Here is a 25,067-nt window from a genome sequence, read left to right as displayed (position 1 = left end):
GTTTGTACTATCTGAGACAGAACCGGATTGGGTATCGGGTGAGGGTATAGTCTCAACTCCCGCAGGAGAGGATACCAGTTGCTCTTGGTCCAGTTGGGTGCGACCAAGGCTACTTGTCCCTTGAAGGATCTCAGTTTGTCTAGAACTTTCAGCAAAAGATTCACCGGGGGAAAGAGATAAATCTTTTCCCAGTTGTCCCAATTCTGTGACATGGCGTCTGTGGCGTAAGCCTGAGGGTCTAGATTGGGAGCCACATATACTCTCAATTTGTGGTTGGATTCCGTGGCGAAGAGGTCCACTTGGAGGCCGGGAACCTGAGAGAGAATCCACCGAAATGACTTTAGATCGAGTGACCATTCCGATTCTAGAGGGGAGGTCCGGGACAGGGCGTCTGCCACTACATTCCGGACTCCCGCCAGGTGGACAGCTGAAAGATGCCAACGGTTCGAGGCTGCTAGGGAGAATATGGCTACTAGAACATGGTTCAGAGGCCCTGACTTTGACCCGCCTCTGTTGAGGCAGCGGACCACCACTTCGCTGTCGAGGACCAGACGAAGGTGTTGTTTCTTGGGAAGAGCGAGACGTTTCAGGGTTAGAAGAACTGCCATGGCCTCTAGCACATTGATGTGAAAATGGCGGAACAAGGGAGTCCAAAGACCTTGAACTTTCTTGAGCTGAGAATAGCCGCCCCAACCTGATAGGGATGCGTCTGTGTGAATGATTAATTCCGGGGGCGGAAATTGAAGGGGAACTGACTTTGACAGACTGTTTGCTCTTGTCCAAGGAAGAAGTCTTTCCCGTAGAATGGGAGGAAGGCGGACTTTCCTGTCCCGGAGCTTCCGGTTCGCCCTCGAACGCCAGACACGATTGATATCTTTCAATTTTGCCTTCAGAAGAAGATCCGTCACTGAGGCAAACTGAAGGGACCCCAGAATCTTCTCTTGAAGCCGTCTGGAACTTACTTTGTCTTTGAGAAAACGTTTGGTGTTCCTTGCAATCTCTAACCTCTTGGGTCTGGGAAGACACAGAGTATGAGATATAAGATCCCATTGCAGGCCGAGCCATTGGAACTTCGATTTTGGAAGAAGACGGGACTTCTTGAAGTTGATCTGGAAGCCTAGAGATTGAAGATAATGGATGACTTTGTGAGTGGCTTTTAGGCAATTTTGGGAGGTGTCTGACCAAATGAGCCAGTCGTCCAGATAGGCTACTACTTGAATCCCTTGATTCCTGAGTTCCTGAACAGCGACTTCTGCTAGCTTTGTGAAGATCCTTGGGGCAATGTTGAGCCCGAAAGGCATCACCTTGAAGGAGTAACTTTTGTCCCCTAAGCGAAAGCCTAGGTACGGACGGAAGTGTCTCGCTATCGGGACGTGATAGTAGGCGTCTGTAAGATCGATAGAGGTGGTGACGGCCCCACGGGGAAGTAAGGTCCGCACCTGCGAGACGGTAAGCATTCGAAACTTGTCGCATTGAATGGACAAGTTGAGAAGGGATAGATCTAGAATCACTCTTCTCTTGTCTGAATCCTTCTTCGGGACACTGAACAGCCGACCTTGAAACTTCAGATGTTTCGTTTCTTGTATGGCATTCTTTTGTAAAAGATCTTGGACAAATTCGACCAGGTCTGGGGTGGAATGTTGACGAAATTTGTTCGGAGGAGGAGGTCCTTGAATCCAACTCCACCCTAGTCCCTTGGAGATGATACTGAACGCCCAGGGACTGAACCTCCATTTGTTGCGGAAGGCATAGAGCCTCCCCCCTACCTGCTGCACCTCAGTATTGGTTTGAGGAGTTGCCTCCACGTCCGCCTCGGAAGTTCTTTCCTCTGCGAAAGGCTCTTCCCCTGCCTTTGTTCTGGTTAGAGCCACGGTGGTAGCCTCTACCTCTACCATAACTCTGGGAAGAGCTATGAGCCTCGTAGGACTGGTTAAAGGCAGGGGAAGTGGCGGAGGCACCAGAAAGCTGGCTCTTAGGTAGCAGAACGGTGACATAGTCATCCGAAGGAGCCCGAGAGGTGGAGGGCTGCGCAGGGGCAACAGAAGATGGAGGAAGAGGCAGCCGGAAGTTGGATGAAGCACTCTGTTGTTGCCTGAACTGGGTGGAGGTATATGGTCTAAGCTTCTTCCTACCCCGGGCTTGATAATTTGCGGGGTCATACTTGCGTTTAGGGGTCAAACCCCAACGGGCTTTAAGGCTCTGATTAACCCTAGTGGCCTCCGCCAAGACTTCCTCTACGAGATCCTCGGGGAAGAGATTTGAACCCCAACAGGAGGACCGGATGAGTTTATTAGGTTCATGCCTAATCGTCGCCTCAGCTAGAACATGCTTGCGACATCTGCGTTTAGCAGTAGCAAAGTCATACAAATCATAATATAACGACTGTAACGTAGCCTTGTTGAGAGACTTAAAAATACTCTCCGTATCGTAAGTCAAGGCTATCGACTCCGTGGATGTGGCCAGGTTTAGAGTACGGCCCACACGTAGGCGGGAATCATATTCCTGTTTAATGAGAGATTCCGGGAGACGGGGAAGCTTCTCACTAAACAAGACTGAGGCACAGTCTGCTGCAAGCTTGCCGGAGGTAAAGGTGGTATGGACGTTGTCCCAACACTCAATACCTGAGGGAAGAAGGAGGGAGATTGGATCCACCTCTCGGATGGGAGGCAAGGGCTTCTCCTCCAGAGCATATTGAAAGGCAAGCTCTGCCACCTTATTGACGCATGGAGTCAAGGTGGTCTTGTCCATTAGGAACATCGTAAAGGAGCTTTTATGAGGCGTCAGCATGGTGTTAGTGCAGCCGATGTCATTCAAAAATCTGGCCCAAACAGATTGGGCTTGCTCCTTCGGGAAGATGACCGTCTCTTTGGGGACCTTGTCTAAACGGACTAAAGCTTCCTCGGTAAGTCTGGCATAACCATGAAATGGAAATGCCAGACCCGGAGGAAAGAATTCAAAGTCCTCTAGAGGACGAGTGCCAAGGCCCTCCAGAGTCAACATTCCGTCTGAGAACGGGGAATGAAGAGCCATCCGCCAGGGGTTGTTCTTGGCAAACGGCGGGAGCTTAGAGGCATCCGGTATGAGAGAGCTTTGGACTCTCTCCGGAGCTCCTTGCTCTAAAGCCCCAATTCTCTGACCGAAGTTAGAGAACATCGTGTCCATCCTCGACTGCATCTCCGAAACCAACTTTTCCTGCATCTCCGACACGATGCGGAGCATAGCTGATTCGGAAAGGCCCGGGCTAGCAGCAGGAGGGGCGGAAGGAACTCCCGGGTCGTGAGACTTAGAGGAGGAACCAGAGGTCTTTGAAGACGGGTTCGTACCATGTTTAGAGCCATGAGAAGTCTTATGAGGCTTGCGAGCTTTGGGTAAGGTCCTTGAAGTAGACTTATCCTTAGGGGGAACCGGGTATGAACGTTGAGACGAATCACGGTCCCCAGAAAATCCAAGAAAGGAAGAGCGATCAGAAGAAGAAGAAAGAGCGGGGCTGAGGATAGGAATCTCAGCGCCGGACACACCTGCCTCACTTACCACCCTACCTGTATCCGGCTCGTCTAGCAACATCGGTTCGACGTCCAGGTTCATGGAGGCAACATTGTCCTCCAGACCTCCGGGGGCGTCCGATGGATCTTGCTCTGGGTCGATGAGACCCGTTATAGTGGCATCAATGTGGGCAATGATGGGAGCTGCCACATGCCTAGCCACAGCAGCTGAAGACTTGGCGTTGGGGTAAACCATGGTGCAGTAGTCCTCAGATAGGACGTACGGCCGCTTAGACTTTACATTCCGGGCAAACCCACCAATCCACACCTTCAGTGTGGCCCGAGCCGCAGACTTTTGCTCCGGGGATGCCTGAAATAATAGGGGGAATTATAAAAGGGAGACTCCCAATGGTCCTTCAAGACCATAGATATCTTACTAATAGTAAATAAAATAAGAAGGCAATATAGCCGACGGGACTCACCGAGTCAGATCCTAGGGTAGTGATGAGGTCGAAGCAAATCACACAGTTATCCGGGTGCCATACCACAACGTCTTCCAGTTGAACCCCACAAGGGGCGTGAGATCGGCAGACGGAGTGGCCACAAGGCTGGTGCAGAACAGCTGCACAGGCCGGCGTCAGACAATGCACCATCTGTAAAAAGAATAGTATATGAGAAACTGTAATTCTCTTAATTAGGGGCGGGTCTGGAGGACCCGGGCCTAACATAGGTCTAACACAAGATTAGAGCTTAACTGTACTATTCTTTAAATGGCCTAACATAGGTCTAACACAAGAAAAGAGCTTAACTGTACTATTCTGTTAAGTAGGGGCGGGTCCGGAGGACCCGGGCCTAACATAGGTCTAACACAAGATTAGACTGTAAATAAAAAATAAAAAATAATTTTTTTTTTTTTTTTTTTTTTTTTTTTTTTTTAGGGGCGGGTCCGGAGGACCCGGGCCTAACATAGGTCTAACGCAAGGTTAGAGCTTAACTGTAATATTCTTACATAGGGGCGGGACCGGGGGTCCCGGGCCTAAACATAAGTCTAACTTGAAACTAAAGTATAGCCATCCATTCCGGTCAAGCCGGGAGCATAAAAAAGGATGCAATAACAAGGAATTAAGACACATAGTGTCTGATTTCCCGGGGTGGGGTAGACCCCGGGCCGGGAAATAAAGGTATATTCAATACCAATTCCTTTTTAGAGACTCCGGGGTAGTGATCTGTCATATATAATCATCATAGGAAATGTTATAAAATAATAGGGGGGCGGAACTGTAACTAAGAACTGCCAATCGAACCCGGAGGGTTTCGTATAACATAAGCCAGAATGAAAAGTGAATATAAAATAGGGGGCACCGGGATCCAACTCTGTTGACCGGTGGCCAACCAGACTAGACAGAGACTAAACCGCCGGGCCACCCGGAGGACAAAGTCCATAAACACTTAACTACCCCCTCTAAAAGGAGGGAAGGCAACGGTCCCTTAGTGGAGGGGGGGAGAAGCCTAGCCTCCCACTTAGCTAGAGGGGGAGCGTGGGGGAGGATCACGTGATACGAGGCAGCAGGGCTACCAACTGACGATCCCCAACAGACAGATCAAACGGAGTAATGGCACAAATATTCATTATAATAATAATACTAGCGTTAAATATATGAATAAACACATTGAAAATTTTTGGGCAAGGCATGCAACATAAATAATTAAATCACAAAAGACACACCTGATGGCTAAAATAACATTGCCGCCTTAGCACGGTCGGCAGCCATAGCGATACGTAAATGATATCGGCCCAAAAATTGAACCACGAGGATTCTAAACGCTAAATAATGAATATTCACAATAACAAATAATATTTGATAATAAAAATAATACACATAGTAACACCGCAAGTGAAAATTAAAAGCTCTCAAAAACAGGAGTACCAACTGTAGTGAAATCAAGCAAGATCGGTATGAACGAAGAGAATAACTCCTATAATATAAATATTAAACGATCTAGATTGCTCAAAACACAGTAAAACCCAGCTTGGTACTTAACTTAGACGGTGTCTCCTGGGAAACCGACGAAGAAGCCATAATTCACTAGAAAATATCCAAAAATCGAGAGCACAAGAAAAATGCGGGTTACTGCACAAGTCGTGCTAAACGGAGTTGGGTTCTGAGCGGATGCATTGTAGTAGTACCGAGTGAGGTTGAACGGCTCTCCTCTATTGGGGTTCTCTGTCGTGGATTAATCTAAATAGTGCGGGACCTCTGGATTATACGCCCAATTTTATACCGACACCATTAGGTGAGCGAGCTAGTTAACCTAGCACTCCTTTACATTTTTTCTCTGGTATATTTAGCAGTAAATTACCTAAGAATAAGTGCTTAAATGGAGCTTATTCACTGGGCGGCACAGGTTCGAGCCCAGAAAAGAGCTTTCCTGGGTTATAACATTGGGAATAAAGGAAAACTGTAGTTTACTTGATAGTTGTTTTCATTGTCATATGTGAATGGTATTCTTAAATAGGGGGAATCTTAACGTTTATTTTTGAAAAACACCTTTTACCTCTATAGAAACAAAAATGCTCCTTGTGTTCCAAGCTATGATTACAAAGGTAGACCTAAATTGGGAAACTGGAGTCATTCTTGATGTCCCGTACTAAGTATGATGTTTAGACTCCTCAAATGGGTCCTTTTCTTTATGCCCTTATATTGCTGTTTGGTCAAATGAGAAATTTGTCCAAACATGCAAAATTCTTTGTGTCCATCTACAGCTTGGCTATAAAACCTTGAGATTATCTAACTGAAAAATTAATTTCAGCTTAACTTATCTTTATTGAAATAGCAATATTAATGTTAACTATTTACTCTACAAACTTTATGATATGATCAAAATATGACTAAAACTTTGTATTGAAAATTGTATAGTAAATTTAAAAACTAGTTAACTTAGGTTTTTGTTGATCTTTCAGCCATATTGTTATGAAAGCAACAGTTCGGCAAGTAACAGTAGACCCAGGAGAGCTTAGTTTGTATCTGCTTTGGCCTGGTGCTGATCCTATCTCCTTCAAGGCGATTGCTGAACACTATGATGACTTCCAAATCATTAAACCAACTGTCATACTAGATTTGACTAGGTCTAATTATAGTTTTTCTGGTGAGGTATGTATACTATTTGTAAGATTTTGAAATCTTGGATTAATATATGTAGAATAAACTTCAATGTATTGGTTCAAATACTTTTAACTGCCAATGAATGGATGAAAAAGACTTATTCTTAATTCAGGAATGGGTCACCATTTATTTCAGATGAGGAAGAAGGGCAATCAGCTGAACATGACTGGTGTGTTGGAATGGAAACGAGCAGATTCAGAACCCCAGAAAGTGGTGCTCCACACACTTTTCACATTTGCTGGAAATATCGTTGATGGAGAACTCACCTTAGATCTACCGATGGTACCCAGTTGGAAGGAAAACAATGCTGTTATTCACTATGAGACTCTTGAAAATAAAAGTTTGTTCAGGTGAATTTATATTATTGTATCTTGCATATGGGAGATAATTTCCAGAATTCGGCTGTTCCAAAGAAGCTTAAACTATTTACATTTAAAGACTTCTTGCAGTATCTGATATTCAGGGAGTCTATAAACCTCGTATCTAGAAATATGAATAAATAGTAAACTAAATATTTGTTGAATATATGGCCATATTACTTTTAGGACTATTCTTCAAGATTTTTTTACAACCACATGCTATTTGTGGTTTTAAAGAAACTTGATTAGTCTTTATAATATGGTGTAGTGATGGTGCTATCACTACAGCGGCATCTGCAATTAATTACCTGGGAAGTGAGGAAATAACAAAGGGATATATTTTGTGATAATTTCAAAATTAAAGAAAGATTTGGTAATTTTTCACAAATTTTCATAAGGGCTTTTAGCTTTGAAACTAGTGTGATTAATTGAAATTCCCTTTCAATAATGTGGTTATTTACACAAGTTTAATATGAGTATTTTTGTTGCAGGATAAATCTAGAAACGGGCAAGGAAGTAACAACGATTACGGGTAGTATGTTAGGTGGTCGTTTTCCCGGAGGCGACGGGGAAATTACCGTATCTTCAACAGCAATGTGGGAAAAGCAACCTCTCACATTGAATTTCAAACAAGTATGTAAAAATAGTGCTTAAGACATTGTTTTAAGGTTACCTCATTATTTATCATTAATCATAAAGAACATTTTACATTATACCTCTACCAGTACATTGTAGCTCATCTAAAACTAGTTTTCTAAGCAAAGAATTTTCTAGCTTGTGTGATAGGTAAATGTTCTGCTCACACAGGCAGGTGTAGCTGAAACTTCGGTACCAAAGAGGGTCTTAGATTAATAAAGAATTATTTCTAAAGCCATTATTCCCTGTTTTTGTAATTGTCCACAGGAGCTAACAGAGCATGGATATGAAGGTGATTACCACTTAGAGTGGCCGCACCGTGATAGCATATCTGAGCCTTGGGGTAGAAGTCCAGTTGTAGCCTCCCTCAAACACACATTCCTACAAGCTGGTCATCGTGGAATATTAAAGATAACTGCCGCTTTCACCAATAATGAAACTGTTCAGATTGATTATGGCTTTAAGGTAAGCTAATTAGCTCGATGGATATATCTGGAGAAATACTCACGTTTGGGTCAAAATAAAATTTATTCCTTTCATACTAGTCATACTGTAGCAAGACTGATGAAATCAATAATACGAAATACTTCTGCTCTTTGAAGATTTGGATATTAGCTATATTTTGGAAATGATTTACTTAGAAAATTATACATCAGAGGTAAGTAAACCCAGATAATATTTCATCTAAACTAAGATTAATGTAGCTTTAAAATCTTATACCTTGCATATGATTGACAGCTTTATTTCATTCTCAGTTCCCTGCAAGTGGTGACGTCACAATTGAGCTGGGATGCGCTTATAATGTGGTGAATGTCAAGGTGAAAGTAGACCGAATAACTGTGATCTTAGCCGAGGGAGTTTACAGGCAGAGGACGTCCTTTGAGTTAGACAATCTCCTGTGGCCGTTTGGATTTTCTTCCACAAAAGAATCTAAAAGAAAATCAAGCACAGAGCTGGAGGTAAGTTACCTGATATTCATTAAGGCTCCTTATTTCCCTTATATAACAAAGAGCTAGTGCCTGACTATATATATAGATATATTTCTTTCTGGTGGTTACACTCAGCTCTCCCCGTCTGGTTGGAGGGAAGGAGAGGGAGTAGTCATATCTCTAGTGAGAAAGGCGTGTGTGTGTGTGTGTGTGCATATCTATATAAATATTTAATAGGCATTTATGACAGGTTGCATATACTAGTTCTTTTATGTTTTGTCAGATTTCTTTTAATTCGTGGTCAAGATATTTACAGACTATATAAATACAGTATCTAATTCCGTTTATTTTTTACTACCAGAAAATGACGACATTGGAGCTGTATGACCTTTCTTATCCCGAAAGGAAAGTTACTCTCGCCTTCAAGCACAACTCTGCCATATCTGGAAGGCAATTCATAATCAGAGGTTTTACTATATTATCATTTTGTTGTAGATATTAGTTGGTTTGCCATGGATTGGTACAGTTCAGAAAAGTTATCAAAAACAAATTATAGAGATTATCCTTGGTTCTCAGTGTCTGACACATTGATAAACACAATGTGATTTGTAGCCCCATTGTTTACTATATAATTTCATGATATGAACAAATGTGCTAAATGGATTTCACTCTGTTCTTCAGGTAATGCTCTGGGCCGTGAAATAGTGTTGGTCATGGGGTACGACTTGACTCCCGATCATTTTCGTACCAATTTCTTACTTTCTTGGTCTAAAGATGAAAGAATAGCTTTTGATATTGATTGGAAAGATATATCAAAGGTAAGGACTTCTAAAAAATGTATCATTTAGCCCTTTTAGACTTCAGTTGAAAATTATATATTGCAAAAAGTTTAATCTTGATTATTAGTGTACTTGAAGTACTTAACAGGGCTAATTCCCATAACAGTTTTTGAAAATATAATTTTTAGTGTTCAGTCTTCATTAATGTAGCCTGCTCATTCCTATTATCATAATATAATAGCCCAGGGGAAAAAGATAACTTTAATGTATTGTGTGAACAGCATCAAAATATATTGTTTTCCTGCTTGATAAGATACCTCAGCTCGGAAGTCTTCATAAAAAGCTATTTTACTTTTTATATATTGCATGACTTTATTATGTTGGGTTAGTTTCAACATATGTTACACATTAATATTAAATCAGTAATGACGGAATTCATCATACTTTATTTATCTAGTTATGAAGTTTCCATTATAGTAGGTTCATTTCCCATGCCGTTAATATCACTAGCAGGTTTATATAAGGATACATCATAGTTATATAGATCTTAAACCTTTATTTATTTTCATATTAGTATTTTTGTGGGGGTGAACTGAAATAAGATGTAAAGCATTTTCGAAGAAAGTAAATCCATTAACCCATTTACCCCCAGGCTATTTTGAAATTTCCAACCCTTAACCCCCAGTGGTTATTTTTTTCCAAGCACATTTTGCAGTATATTTTTTTTTTAATTGCTCTAACAGCCTTAATTTTCGTCATAGAGAGGTCAGGTTGGTCTCATTCTCTTGGAAAATGCCTGAAGTTTCTAAAAAAAAATTATCAAAAATATGCAAAAAAAATTTAAATAGCAGTTTTTTACAAGGACGTACCGGTACGTCCATGGGGGTAAAGGGATGAGTTTTGTGAAACGTACCAGTACGTTCTTTGGGGGTAAAAGGGTTATTTTAGCTTCCTTTGAAATTCTATCACAATTTATTAGGATAATAAATTCTGCTTGAAGATAATATTTGAATCTTTGAAAATTCATTGTTTAATTTCCAAGAATATTATAATTCCAACTTGAATAGCATCCCTAGGTTAAGTAGTAGGTAACTAAGGGTGTGAGTTTCAGGTTACTTTATACTTTGGACACTTATTTTAATATAAAAATCAAAATTATGAAAATTGAGTAATTGCTCAGACTTGAAGACATTATTTTGTGGATTTTCCGAGTTTCATTGACTTAATCTTAATTTGGGATTTTATGTAAGATGATTTATTCTTCATGGTAAAGGGATTTATTTCTACTAGCCCAGCTTTTATTGTATTGCTTGATCAAAAAAGTCCATAGATCTACACTAGGCCTTTTATTCTCTTGCTTGAGGGTACACTCAGGCACACTATACTGCCTTTCGTTTCCTTATTGACATTCTCCCTGTTGGAGCCCTTGGTCTTATAGCATCCTGTTTTACCAACTGGTTGTAGCTTAGTTAATAATAATGATAATAATATTAATACTAATAACAACAACAACAACAACAACAGGAATCCATATTGGTGTAAGTTCTACTTCACCTAAATCAAACCATCAACCAGGCTGTGACTTATCTTCTCTGCTGCTGTAGGATATTATAAATCTGTTTACTTGCAGGGTTTCACCAAAGAACACATACTGACAGGAAAGTTTTCTCAGCCATATCGCACAGTATTACTCGATGGCTACTACAGGAGGTCGCCTTATGGCTTAGATGCTTTCATCAAATATAACTGGGACTATGAAAATACAAGGTATGATAAGGTAGCGATATTCATTGTTAATAATATTTACGTTATCACCTTTGATTTGTTCTGCAGTAGATAGAAATATGAAGACAGACAAATAAATGAGATTTGATAGAATTAAGGGTTCAACAAAGTCCTATATTGAACGTTTTTCAGAAAGAGAGAGGACTTTACCTTCATAGATTATTGATACATGTGTAGATATGTGCTAAGATAGCACAGTAGATGGTCGTTGCAGTGTCTTTATTCAATTGTTCTCCCCAAAAGCAAATTGAAATGGCTATGATTTAAAAACAAATTTTTAAGCTGTAAAGTATGTTGTAGATGGAGTTGAACTGCAGTAATACTAAAATGTTATACTATACTCCCATTCCATATTTTGTCTCTCTAACACCAAACTTAATCATTAAGAGTATTATCTATGATATCTGAGTTTTCTTCATCTTCAAGATTTCTTTTTACAGCATTTGGAAACATCTTTTAATGATGCCAGAAACTTTGGTTTTGTTGGGAGATCTCATTCTTTCTTTGGGGATTCTACCATTTGTGACATGTCATAGTTTTTTTGTTCTTCTTTTATTGGAATATTGTTCTCCTGTATATAAGAATAGATACTTAAAATTTCTATTATAGAACAGTAATGGTTTCTATGACTTAGGGTATAGTTAGGAGTTATCATGTGTGACCATCCTTTGCAAACTTTTTTTTGTTAGTACTGTATTTACAAATCTGATGATGTTTAGTGCAACACAACACCATATCCAATAAGTTGCACAGGATATGGTACTGTAATATATAAGGTATTTAAGATGTATGGTACATAACATTACTAAAAGGTTTTTCAAGAAGCTGATGGTAGTTTTGCTGATATCAGGTGTATTTGCCAAATAATATTAGAATATTATTTCATAATGCATGTATTTATTTGTGTCACTTTTTTATTGTTTATCAAAGCCTTTATGCTGTGTTTATTTCACTACAACAAGTACTAGAATCAGATAAACCAACATCTTGTTTTTTCGACTTTCCAGCAAACCGGAGGAAATCATTGGTAAAGTAGGATATGTAGATGAAAGTGGGGCTCAGCAAGTACTTCACAAGGCATTTGTCAGTCTTCAGCATCCTTTGCTGGAAGAGGTAAGATGTACTTGATTCTCATATTGGAGGGAATAAAAGCAACAAGTGCTTATCTAGCACTTTCTTCAATTATTCTTCTATTTCAAATGTAAAACTAAGTGGAGGTTTAGCATGCAGTTAAGATAGACATTGATAACAAGGGGGATTAGAGCCTTATTTCATTCGTAACCAAAAAGATACCACAGGATAAACAGTGGGAAACAAAAACAAACTTCATATAAATGATACGCAATCAATTTTTTGAGGATTTGATTATTTCATTTTAGCTTGTAGTGCCATAGGCGATAAGGAAGGTAACTTCTAGTTAGGAAGGTTTCATGTGCTAGTTTTATTCCTCCTTTTTTCATTTTCAAATTGTAATTCAGAGGTTGATTTTACTGCCACAAACTAAAATGCTGACACTTTTGAAGAGAGGTTTTTTCTGTGATCATAAAATGGTCAAGATATTTTTTAATCTTTAAATTTCTTATGTTGCTTAATTTTTGTATTTTAATGTTTATGATAGAAAGAACTGGCTATTTATCTCGAATGTAAACAATCGTCTCACAGGCAGCTTGGACTGACCTAATAGAATAGTGCTTGTTAGATTTAAATCTGCCTTAAGATTCTGATTAATCAAGTTTAATTTGTATTTGTTAAATCATAATATTAAATTCTTCAAATTCTCTCAACCTTCATATTTACCTTTTGTTAACAGGATGTAACACTAGCTGGTGAGCTTCGACAAAACGCTGAAGAGTTATTAGCTCTGCAAGTGAAGCTCGAGTATTCTCCAGAGGAAAGCAAAGATGTCGCATTTGACCTTATCGTCTCTGATGATGCAAGCAATCCCACTTCCAGGATATTCAACACCAAAATTCTTGCACAACACGTCGACTCAAAGTAAGTGTCATTTCATGCCGTAAATATCTATGTAAATAGTAGATTGTAAGTTATTGTTGAATATGAAATAAAGAGAAATTTTCTTTTTAAATTCAGATAGAGGGTTTAAGAAATCATACTTTTATGCCCTTTTACCCCCAAAGCTATTTGGAACTTTACATCTCTTAACCCTCAGGGGTTTTCTTTTTCAAGCACATTTTGCAATATATTTTTTTTAAATTGCGCTAACAGCCTTAATTTTCGTCATAGAGAGGTCAGGTTGGTCTCATTATTTTGGAAAAGTTATCAAAAATATGCAAAAAAATGTAAATAGCAGTTTTTTGCAAGGACGTACCGGTACGTCCATGGGGGTAAAGGGATGAGTTTTGTGAAACCTACCATTACTGTCTGCCAAAGATAAATAAGGAACAAAAGGAAAACCCACTTACATCATCGTTCAGTAGTACAGTATTGAGGACAACTCGTAACAGAGCGAGTACAAATCCGGGAACCAAACCATATAAGGGGCTTGTCCCGGTTCCCGGATAAAGGAGATGGCGCAGTGTGCGTGAGACCGACAGAGGTCATGTCCAACGGGGTCGTTGAACGAGGCAGGGCATCCTTGGTCAGTACAACGGACCTTCTGTAAAAGAAAGGAGACATAAGTCTGGATGTTCCTTGAAACTCTGGTGAGGGATTAAAAATCTACTAACAGAGCTTAGTTTATTGCAATATTGGTGCTTAAGGGAATTCAGTGAGTGAGAGCCGGAGCTCCCTATTAAAATATATTAGATATGAAAGTTCCAGCAATGGCAATGGGGCTGTATCATTCTAAAAGTGATAATAATGAAATAAGAATAAATAATCTAAAGCAATCTGCCGACCTCTGAGGGTCGGGGAAGCAGTGACAGGCCCGTAAAATAAATATAAAACACAAGCCGTAGCTAAAGGCAAGGCTAATATAAGTGTGAAGTGTATTGGCGATCTCCGGTGAAGCCGGAGGTCGATGAAAGGTCCTGAATAATTCAATTGTGAATAATAATTCAATTGTGAAATTTATAAAACACAGGCCTTAGCTAAAGGCTAAGGCTAATAATAGTAAAGCGTCTTGACGATCTCCGGTGAAGCCGGAGGTCGATGAAAGGTCCTGAATAATTCTATTGTGAATAATAACTCAATTGTAGTAACAATGGATATTTGTGTGGATATGGCCGTGGCCTGAGACCGGAGTAGGGGCCACCGGAGGGTCGTATCTAAACAATATGAAGGCCGTCCCAGAGGGTTGTATTTAAACAATATAAATATACAGTATAACAAAAGTTCCAAAGTCATTGAGAATCCCTCATGGCGGAGTAGAACTCAAGGCGGAGTGGAAAAATGTTCAGAACTACTCCCAAGCCGTAACGGGGAGAGGACGGAACTCGGGACCTAATAAATAACGCTAACAATTGAAAAGTAACCAAAACTAAATAACTCGTAAGCTATCATACACCCGTAGAGGGAGGGGTGAGGAAGGGAGAATTCGTTGAACGCACAAAACGGAAAACGGGAAATCCACTCACCCACCTGAGTTAAGAAAGAAAACGAGAGAAAGGGGTAACTCGTGACTGAGAACAGAAAACGGGAACCCCAATCTCTCGCTCCCGTGGTTACAAATCAGGACTTAATAAGCACACAACACTATTATAAGCGTATAATAATAAAATTGTAACATCAAAATAAGACTACGAACGAAGAATAACGTCTGCTAAAACCTGAATTAAAGGGAAATAGTCGACTGACAAACGCCTCGGGGGGGGTGGGTACTAAACTATAATAAAGCTAGAATGCTATTCTTGTTCGCAGACTGGACTTGCTAGCAAAAAGTACCATGGGAATAATAACGATAATAATAATGATGGTTCATAAAGGCATAAGGCCAGGGACTCGCTAGCAAAAAGTACCATGGGAATAATAACGATAATAATAATGATGGTTCATAAAGGCATAAGGCCAGTGACTTAACCAAGAACCTAAGTGACAGAGTACCAAACGGGCAAGACTAAGATGAACTCCCAACAAGACAAGGGAACAAACAATGGCTGCCGACGGACGGGCCCAGACGGTAAAGATAAAACAGAATATACTGGTTAGATGACAAAAGCCCGGTACTACAAAAAGCTGTCAAAACAAACTATGGTACTTAACATGGGAATGGGTGAAGATGGAGCTTCGGTCATGACGAAATAAATCCACAAGTGTGAAAAAACGCCGAGAGCACGACAAATTACACACACTCGAGCAAGTCCAAATAGAAGGATGAAGTTCAGATGGCGCTCGCGTCGGGACGTGGGTGGCGTGGCTCTGGTAGATTGGCTGGTGCCTCTGTATCGGCCCATCCCTTTGACGAAGGAATTACAGTAACTAAATGGAAGACAGCCTATGAATAGTGGCTTTCACGCGCCTTTGCTTTATACACGACACCCACAAGGTGCTCGCGCGAGGGTAGTAACCTCTGCATTCCATGCTTTTATCTTTCTCTGGTATAATTGGAAGATTTTATCAGAAAAGTGTATTAGAAGGACCCCTTTTCACCGGCCGCCACAGGTCGACCCAGAAATATGCAAAAAAATGTAAATAGCAGTTTTTTGCAAGGACGTACCGGTACGTCCATGGGGGTAAAGGGATGAGTTTCGTGAAACCTACCAGTACGTCCATTGGGGGTAAAAGGGGGGTAATTAAGATTGCAATATTCATTCATTCATATATCTAGAGACATCATTCAAACATTATAGAAGAAATTGCTTCTACCCCCTGATAATATATCATGTTGTAAATGGTCTTTTGTAGCTTGCTGGTTCAAACCAATGGATCACTGACTCTGGATGAAGGAAGATATTCTTTACTACAGCATTTCCTGTATACCAATAAGACCGAATATACCAGCACGGCATATTTCGTGACCGTCGTGGACACTTTGGAACAAACTTTGCAGACTTCGGTAAGCAAGATTTCTGTTTTTCTCCTTGCAAAACATTTAGATTCCCATCTTTGCTTTGTGTATATTATCTTCTGTTGAATCTTGATTGGGTGAAATGTTATTTTAAATGAACAAATGACAAGCAGATTTCTAGCAGTCATGTCACTATTACTGTATATAGCGAGGGAAAGTTACTTGTATGCTCCAATTAGGTTAAGTAAATTTTTGTGTTTAGCTTCCTTCAGCTCGGGTTATCAGCTTTTTTAAAGATGCTTTTCTGAACAAAATTACTAATAGAATAAAGAAAATTCTATTGTCAGCTAATAATTACTCAGGGCTTCATGCCAAACTCATATTATATTTTAAATCAGCTAAGATAAAATTAACAATGTTTTAACCAGGTAAATATAAAAAAGACCAAATAAATTACGGTCTTAGTCAGAGTTACCAATTCTTATATATTTAAAACCATCAAACTAAATAACTTTCCTAAGTTTAGAATTTTATTTTACATAAGTACTGTTTTCTCATTGTTAAAATGTACCCGGAATTTCTCGACTATTTCAATGCTTTAGTAACCAAGCAAAACTGCTAAAGACTGAAGATGTGTTACTGTTATAGTTGCAAATTCTTGTTTCAGTTGTGTCACAATGTGTGAATTTGTCTCCTGCTGAGATATAAATTTCATAGATATTTTCACACACCAAAGGTTTTTTTTTTTTTTTCAAATATTTAGAACTTTACTTCTGGCTTTAATATATACAGCAATCTTTACAAGAGCAGGCATTTGGTGTGCTAAGTTTTTTTATCCAATACCTACAGTATATGGACATAAGTGATTAGTGCTCTCTCTCTCTCTCTCTCTCTCTCTCTCTCTCTCTCTCTCTCTCTCTGTCAAGGGTTTTATGTGTACTGTATTTATGTGTCATAGTTTTCAAAAACTGTTTTGTCATTTTTATTGACTTTGATATTCACTGAGTGATAAATTCAGCCCAGTCCAGTGAGCTAGTTTTCACATTTATCAATCTGAAGGTAATTCAGAGTACCTGTATAAAGAAAATATTTTTATTGCCTATATGTTTGTTGTCTAAGAATGACTTGAAAATGTCACGAATAATATTGGAAACATCCCTGCTTGCCAATCTGTTGGACGGGAGTTTGAGACCTGCTCAAGCTCGATAGTTTCTAGTAGTGTCTGCAACCTCGCTATCCTTGTGAGCAAGGGGTAGGATGTTTGGACTAATCTACAAGTCTACTTGAGTCATCAGCAGCCATTGCCTGGCCCTCCCTAATCCTAGCGTGATGGAAATGAGCTTGATCACTGATCATATTTATATATAGCCAGTCTCTATGGCATTATCCTGTGTGTAGGCATAGGGCATTATCCTTTCCCTTACCTCTGCCATTCACAAGCGACCTTTAAACCTTTGAATCATCACTGCTACAGCTTGACACATGGAGGAAGTTGATTGACATCCACGTGGAAATGGAACAGGACACAGAAGGACAGTGGACCATCGCAGCCACCAGTGTACCGGACCAGGACGTGCCATTGATGACGTACCTGCAAGTACACCCCTCGCATCCAATTGTCACTATTACCTTTGACAACCTCCTCTCCAATGATACATCCTATGATACTTCATTCCCCAGATGTAAGGATATTTTTTACATAACACTTGTTGCAGTATATTTTTACTTAATTTTTTTGTCAGAGCGCTCATTCTTCAGTACATGCCTCTTACATGACATTCCTGGGATGTAATTCTTCTATGTAACCATGATTATCCAGATGTAGTTCTTCTACATAATGCTTATTTACTTGATGTAGTTCTTCTGGAAATTCCCTTTTCCCTAGATGTAAGGATTGTTAAAATCCCCATTTTCCTATTAAAGTCTTAAATGGAGTCTCCCTTTCCATTGATGTAGTCTTCTTAAAATCCCCTCATCCCTTGATGTAAGTTTTCTTTATGGTGTTTTGGTCTATTGTTTTTACATGAAAATTCCATGTCCCCAGAATGCATCATTTGATTCAAGTGCTTCCCTGGAGTAGGCAAGTTAAGTTAGTACCGAAAGTTCTATCTTATCACTCTAGTGCTTTCTGCTTTTGTCAAGCAAACCTCAAGTATAAGATAAGCCATTTTTTTTTTTTTTCAAACAATTTAGGAATGGAAGAACATATCTTTCACTTTCCTAAGTTTACATAATGAATACAGGAATTTTTGCAACAACAATACTTATCGAAAGATGAGAAGACAATGAAAATAGAATATCATATATTGTACTCCAATACTATTATAAAATGGTCTTCTTCGTTTCAGTTATTGCTGAACAAGTTGTGTTGGAAGGCGGGATTGAGGACCTACGTCACGCTCGCTTCTCTATGAAGCACCGAAGACCGGCCAGACTGAGTGAAGAAGAGGAGAAACGACCTTATTGGGTTTCAGATGCTCAGTTCTCCTTCAGGCTGAATCATTCTCGGCTTCTCACATCGTACCTGAAATGGAGACCTGAGTTGAAGGATGAAATGATGGTAACATATCTGCTAGCATATTTATAGACTTGGTAGTGCCAGTATTTGTGGGTAGGAATTGAGCGATTTTAAATATTCATTTTAATGAGGAAGATACCCTGTTGTTTTGAAATTATGCTTAAAAACATTTTGATCAATATCGTATTTTTTCAATATTAAACTTACCCGATAATCATGTAGCTGTCAACTCCGTTGCCCGACAGAATTCTACGGAAGGGATACGCCAGCGATCGCTATACAAGAGGGGGGTGTACTCACAAGCGCCACCTGTGGCCAGGTACTGCAGTACTTCTTGTTGACACCACTTCAATTTTTCCTCTGTCGTGCTTCCGGCAAGACGTTCATGGATACGCTTAAAATTTTGGAGTCTTGTTCACGGTTTTTGGTGAAGTATTGCTCTAAGATTTCAGCTTTCGCTATTCAGGAAGTTTTATTATCAGCTTAGCTAGCTTTTGGAATTAATTTGATTATTTATGGTGACGAAGAGAGTATGAACTCTCTTTCACCTTTAAATGGCCGACCCTTCCCTTAGACGGAAGTGTTGGTGTCTAAGAGAGTATAGACTCTCTTTCTTAATACAAAGTTATAATCTCTCCGCCTTTTATAGGCCTCTTCGATTAACTTCCTTTTTTTTTTATAAATTTATTAAAATTAATTTTTATATTTGTTTATATTCGACCTTTCCTAATAGTAGGCGGTCTTTTCTTGTACCGAAGTTAATTAACATTGAGCCCGTCATTTCGGTTTTACCTGTTAACATATTATGCTATTTTAATGTTTTTGAAAGAATTTCTTTGATAGTCTCGTACTGTTTCAAAGTTGAACTAACGTTTTGTTTTGTCTCTGCAGTTGTTGACGTTCAGAACGTTCAACTTGCGCTCTATCGTTACGATAGAGAGAGAATTTTCACGGTGTCACGTTGCAGTAAGAGTAAACTGTTTATAGCGTTTTGTTCATTCTTTCTTAGCTTAATGGTTTTAATTCTAATAAAGGAACTTTCTGGGCTCGAACCTGTGCCGCCCAGTGAATAAGCTCCATTTAGCACTTATTCCTAGGTAATTTACTGCTAAATATACCAGAGAAAAAATGTAAAGGAGTGCTAGGTTAACTAGCTCGCTCACCTATTGGTGTCGGTATAAAATTGGGCGTATATTCCAGAGGTCCCGCACTATTTAGATTAATCCACGACAGAGAACCCCAATAGAGGAGAGCCGTTCAACCTCACTCGGTACTACTACAATGCATCCGCTCAGAACCTACTCCTTTTAGCACAACGTTCAAAGTAACCCGCTTTTTTTCTGGTGCTCTCGCTTTTGGATATTTTCTAGTGAATTATGGCTTCTTCGTCGGTTTCCCAGGAGACACCGTCTATGTTAAGTACCAAGCTGGATTTTACTGTGTTTTGAGCAACCTAGATCGTTTAATATTTATATTATAGGAGTTTATTCTCTTCGTTCATACCGATCTTGCTTGATTTCACTACAGTTGGTACTCCTGTTTTTGAGAGCTTTTAATTTTCACTTGCGGTGTTACTATGTGTATTATTTTTTTTATCAAATATTATTTGTTATTGTGAATATTCATTATTTAGCGTCTAGAATCCTCGTGGTTCAAATTTTGGGCCGATATCATTTACGTATCGCTATGGCTGCCGACCGTGCTAAGGCGGCAATGTTATTTTAGCCATCAGGTGTGTCTTTTGTGATTTAATTATTTATGTTGCATGCCTTGCCCAAAAATTTTCAATGTGTTTATTCATATATTTAACGCTATTATTATTATTATAATGAATATTTGTGCCATTACTCCGTTTGATCTGTCTGATTGGGGATCGTCAGTTGGTAGCCCTGCTGCCTCGTATCACGTGATCCTCCCCCACGCTCCCCCTCTAGCTAGGTGGGAGGCTAGGCTTCTCCCCCCCTCCACTAAGGGACCGTTGCCTTCCCTCCTTTTAGAGGGGGTAGTTAAGTGTTTATGGACTTTGTCCTCCGGGTGGCCCGGCGGTTTAGTCTCTGTCTAGTCTGGTTGGCCACCGGTCTACAGAGTTGGATCCCGGTGTACCCTATTTTATATTCACTTTTCATTCTGGCTTATGTTATACGAAACCCTCCGGGTTCGATTGGCAGTTCTTAGTTACAGTTCCGCCCCCCTATTATTTTATAACATTTCCTATGATGATTATATATGACAGATCACTACCCCGGAGTCCCTAAAGGAATTGGTATTGAATATACCTTTATTTCCCGGCCGGGGTCTACCCCACCCCGGGAAATCAGACACTATGTGTCTTAATTCCTTGTTTTTGCATCCTTTTTTATGCTCCCGGCTTGACCGGATTGGATGGCTATACTTTAGTTTCAAGTTAGACTTATGTTTAGGCCCGGGACCCCCGGTCCCGCCCCTATGTAAGAATATTATAGTTAAGCTCTAACCTTGCGTTAGACCTATGTTAGGCCCGGGTCCTCCGGACCCGCCCCTAAAAAAAAAAAAAAAAAAAAAAAAAAAAAAAAAAAAAAAAAAAAAAAAAAAAAAAAAAAAAAAAAAATTTTATTTTATTTTTTACAGTCTAATCTTGTGTTAGACCTATTTTAGGCCCTACTTAAAAGAATAGTATAGTTAAACTCTATTCTTGTGTTAGACCTATGTTAGGCCACTTATAGAATAGTAGTTAGGCTCTAATCTTGTGTTAGACCTATGTTAGGCCCGGGTCCTCCAGACCCGCCCCTAATTAAGAGAATTACAGTTTCTCATATACTATTCTTTTTACAGATGGTGCATTGTCTGACGCCGGCCTGTGCAGCTGTTCTGCACCAGCCTTGTGGCCACTCCGTCTGCCGATCTCACGCCCCTTGTGGGGTTCAACTGGAAGACGTTGTGGTATGGCACCCGGATAACTGTGTGATTTGCTTCGACCTCATCACTACCCTTGGTTCTGACTCGGTGAGTCCCGTTGGCTATATTGCCTTCTTATTTTATTTACTATTAGTAAGATATCTATGGTCTTGAAGGATCATTGGGAGTTTCCCTTTTATAATTCCCACTATTATTTCAGGCATCCCCGGAGCAAAAGTCTGCGGCTCGGGCCACACTGAAGGTGTGGGTTGGTGGTTTTGCCCGGAATGTAAAGTCTAAGCGGCCGTACGTCCTATCTGAGGACTACTGCACCATGGTTTACCCCAACGCCAAGTCTTCAGCTGCTGTGGCTAGGCATGTGGCAGCTCCCATCATTGCCCACATTGATGCCACTATAACGGGTCTCATCGACCCAGAGCAAGATCCATCGGACGCCCCCGGAGGTCTGGAGGACAATGTTGCCTCCATGAACCTGGACGTCGAACCAATGTTGCTAGACGAGCCGGATACAGGTAGGGTGGTAAGTGAGGCAGGTGTGTCCGGCGCTGAGATTCCTATCCTCAGCCCCGCTCTTTCTTCTTCTTCTGATCGCTCTTCCTTTCTTGGATTTTCTGGGGACCGTGATTCGTCTCAACGTTCATACCCGGTTCCCCCTAAGGATAAGTCTACTTCAAGGACCTTACCCAAAGCTCGCAAGCCTCACAAGACTTCTCATGGCTCTAAACCTGGTACAAACCCGTCTTTAAAGACCTCTGGTTCCTCCTCTAAGTCTCACGACCCGGGAGTTCCTTCCGCCCCTCCTGCTGCTAGCCCGGGCCTTTCCGAATCAGCTATGCTTCGCATCGTGTCGGAGATGCAGGAAAAGTTGGTTTCGGAGATGCAGTCGAGGATGGACACGATGTTCTCTAACTTCGGTCAGAGAATTGGGGCTTTAGAGCAAGGAGCTCCGGAGAGAGTCCAAAGCTCTCTCATACCGGATGCCTCTAAGCTCCCGCCGTTTGCCAAGAACAACCCCTGGCGGATGGCTCTTCATTCCCCGTTCTCAGACGGAATGTTGACTCTGGAGGGCCTTGGCACTCGCCCTCTAGAGGACTTTGAATTCTTTCCTCCGGGTCTGGCATTTCCATTTCATGGTTATGCCAGACTTACCGAGGAAGCTTTAGTCCGATTAGACAAGGTCCCCAAAGAGACGGTCATCTTCCCGAAGGAGCAAGCCCAATCTGTTTGGGCCAGATTTTTGAATGACATCGGCTGCACTAACACCATGCTGACGCCTCATAAAAGCTCCTTTACGATGTTCTTAATGGACAAGAACACCTTGACTCCATGCGTCAATAAGGTGGCAGAGCTTGCCTTTCAATATGCTCTGGAGGAGAAGCCCTTGCCTCCCATCCGAGAAGTGGATCCAATCTCCCTCCTTCTTCCCTCAGGTATTGAGTGTTGGGACAACGTCCATACCACCTTTACCTCCGGCAAGCTTGCAGCAGACTGTGCCTCAGTCTTGTTTAGTGAGAAGCTTCCCCGTCTCCCGGAATCTCTCATTAAACAGGAATATGATTCCCGCCTACGTGTTGGCCGTACTCTAAACCTGGCCACATCCACGGAGTCGATAGCCTTGACTTACGATACGGAGAGTATTTTTAAGTCTCTCAACAAGGCTACGCTACAGTCGTTATATTATGACTTATATGACTTTGCTACTGCTAAACGCAGATGTCGCAAGCATGTTCTAGCTGAGGCGACGATTAGGCATGAACCTAATAAACTCATCCGGTCCTCCTGTTGGGGTTCAAATCTCTTCCCCGAGGATCTCGTAGAGGAAGTCTTGGCGGAGGCCACTAGGGTTAATCAGAGCCTTAAAGCCCGTTGGGGTTTGACCCCTAAACGCAAGTATGACCCCGCAAATTATCAAGCCCGGGGTAGGAAGAAGCTTAGACCATATACCTCCACCCAGTTCAGGCAACAACAGAGTGCTTCATCCAACTTCCGGCTGCCTCTTCCTCCATCTTCTGTTGCCCCTGCACAGCCTTCCACCTCTCGGGCTCCTTCGGATGACTATGTCACCGTTCTGCTACCTAAGAGCCAGCTTTCTGGTGCCTCCGCCACTTCCCCTGCCTTTAACCAGTCCTACGAGGCTCATAGCTCTTCCCAGAGTTATGGTAGAGGTAGAGGCTACCACCGTGGCTCTAACCAGAACAAAGGCAGGGGAAGAGCCTTTCGCAGAGGAAAGAACTTCCGAGGCGGACGTGGAGGCAACTCCTCAAACCAATACTGAGGTGCAGCAGGTAGGGGGGAGGCTCTATGCCTTCCGCAACAAATGGAGGTTCAGTCCCTGGGCGTTCAGTATCATCTCCAAGGGACTAGGGTGGAGTTGGATTCAAGGACCTCCTCCTCCGAACAAATTTCGTCAACATTCCACTCCGGACCTGGTCGAATTTGTCCAGGAACTTTTACAAAAGAATGCCATACAAGAAACGAAACATCTGAAGTTTCAAGGTCGGCTGTTCAGTGTTCCGAAGAAGGATTCAGACAAGAGAAGAGTGATTCTAGATCTATCCCTTCTCAACTTGTCCATTCAATGCGACAAGTTTCGAATGCTTACCGTCTCGCAGGTGCGGACCTTACTTCCCCGTGGGGCCGTCACCACCTCTATCGATCTTACAGACGCCTACTATCACGTCCCGATAGCGAGACACTTCCGTCCGTACCTAGGCTTTCGCTTAGGGGACAAAAGTTACTCCTTCAAGGTGATGCCTTTCGGGCTCAACATTGCCCCAAGGATCTTCACAAAGCTAGCAGAAGTCGCTGTTCAGGAACTCAGGAATCAAGGGATTCAAGTAGTAGCCTATCTGGACGACTGGCTCATTTGGTCAGACACCTCCCAAAATTGCCTAAAAGCCACTCACAAAGTCATCCATTATCTTCAATCTCTAGGCTTCCAGATCAACTTCAAGAAGTCCCGTCTTCTTCCAAAATCGAAGTTCCAATGGCTCGGCCTGCAATGGGATCTTATATCTCATACTCTGTGTCTTCCCAGACCCAAGAGGTTAGAGATTGCAAGAAACACCAAACGCTTTCTCAAAGACAAAGTAAGTTCCAGACGGCTTCAAGAGAAGATTCTGGGTTCCCTTCAGTTTGCCTCAGTGACGGATCTTCTTCTGAAGGCAAAATTGAAAGATATCAATCGTGTCTGGCGTTCGAGGGCGAACCGGAAGCTCCGGGACAGGAAAGTCCGCCTTCCTCCCATTCTACGGGAAAGACTTCTTCCTTGGACAAGAGCAAACAGTCTGTCAAAGTCAGTTCCCCTTCGATTTCCGCCCCCGGAATTAATCATTCACACAGACGCATCCCTATCAGGTTGGGGCGGCTATTCTCAGCTCAAGAAAGTTCAAGGTCTTTGGACTCCCTTGTTCCGCCATTTTCACATCAATGTGCTAGAGGCCATGGCAGTTCTTCTAACCCTGAAACGTCTCGCTCTTCCCAAGAAACAACACCTTCGTCTGGTCCTCGACAGCGAAGTGGTGGTCCGCTGCCTCAACAGAGGCGGGTCAAAGTCAGGGCCTCTGAACCATGTTCTAATAGCCATATTCTCCCTAGCAGCCTCGAACCGTTGG

General features: G+C 41.4%; 1 protein-coding gene across 2 annotated transcripts in view; it reads left to right on the top strand.

The window, feature by feature from the left end:
• Nucleotides 1-25,067, top strand: part of LOC137654748 (uncharacterized) — a 120,800-nt gene that overhangs the window by 60,249 nt on the left and 35,484 nt on the right. For both annotated transcript variants that reach the window (XM_068388671.1, XM_068388670.1), the window contains exons 46-58: nt 6,445-6,634; nt 6,782-6,996; nt 7,497-7,638; nt 7,909-8,106; nt 8,397-8,600; nt 8,932-9,037; nt 9,252-9,388; nt 10,980-11,116; nt 12,142-12,247; nt 12,945-13,129; nt 15,938-16,088; nt 17,515-17,722; nt 18,389-18,600. In XM_068388671.1, coding sequence (XP_068244772.1) covers nt 6,445-6,634; nt 6,782-6,996; nt 7,497-7,638; nt 7,909-8,106; nt 8,397-8,600; nt 8,932-9,037; nt 9,252-9,388; nt 10,980-11,116; nt 12,142-12,247; nt 12,945-13,129; nt 15,938-16,088; nt 17,515-17,722; nt 18,389-18,600 — 2,191 coding nt within the window. The remainder of the gene's footprint in view (nt 1-6,444; nt 6,635-6,781; nt 6,997-7,496; nt 7,639-7,908; nt 8,107-8,396; nt 8,601-8,931; nt 9,038-9,251; nt 9,389-10,979; nt 11,117-12,141; nt 12,248-12,944; nt 13,130-15,937; nt 16,089-17,514; nt 17,723-18,388; nt 18,601-25,067) is intronic.

The sequence above is a fragment of the Palaemon carinicauda genome, chromosome 15 (genome assembly GCF_036898095.1).
Source record: "Palaemon carinicauda isolate YSFRI2023 chromosome 15, ASM3689809v2, whole genome shotgun sequence".
NCBI classification, from domain to species: domain Eukaryota; kingdom Metazoa; phylum Arthropoda; class Malacostraca; order Decapoda; family Palaemonidae; genus Palaemon; species Palaemon carinicauda.
The sequence above is the reverse complement of the archived record's forward strand: the minus strand, read 5'-3'. Positions and strand labels throughout refer to the sequence as shown.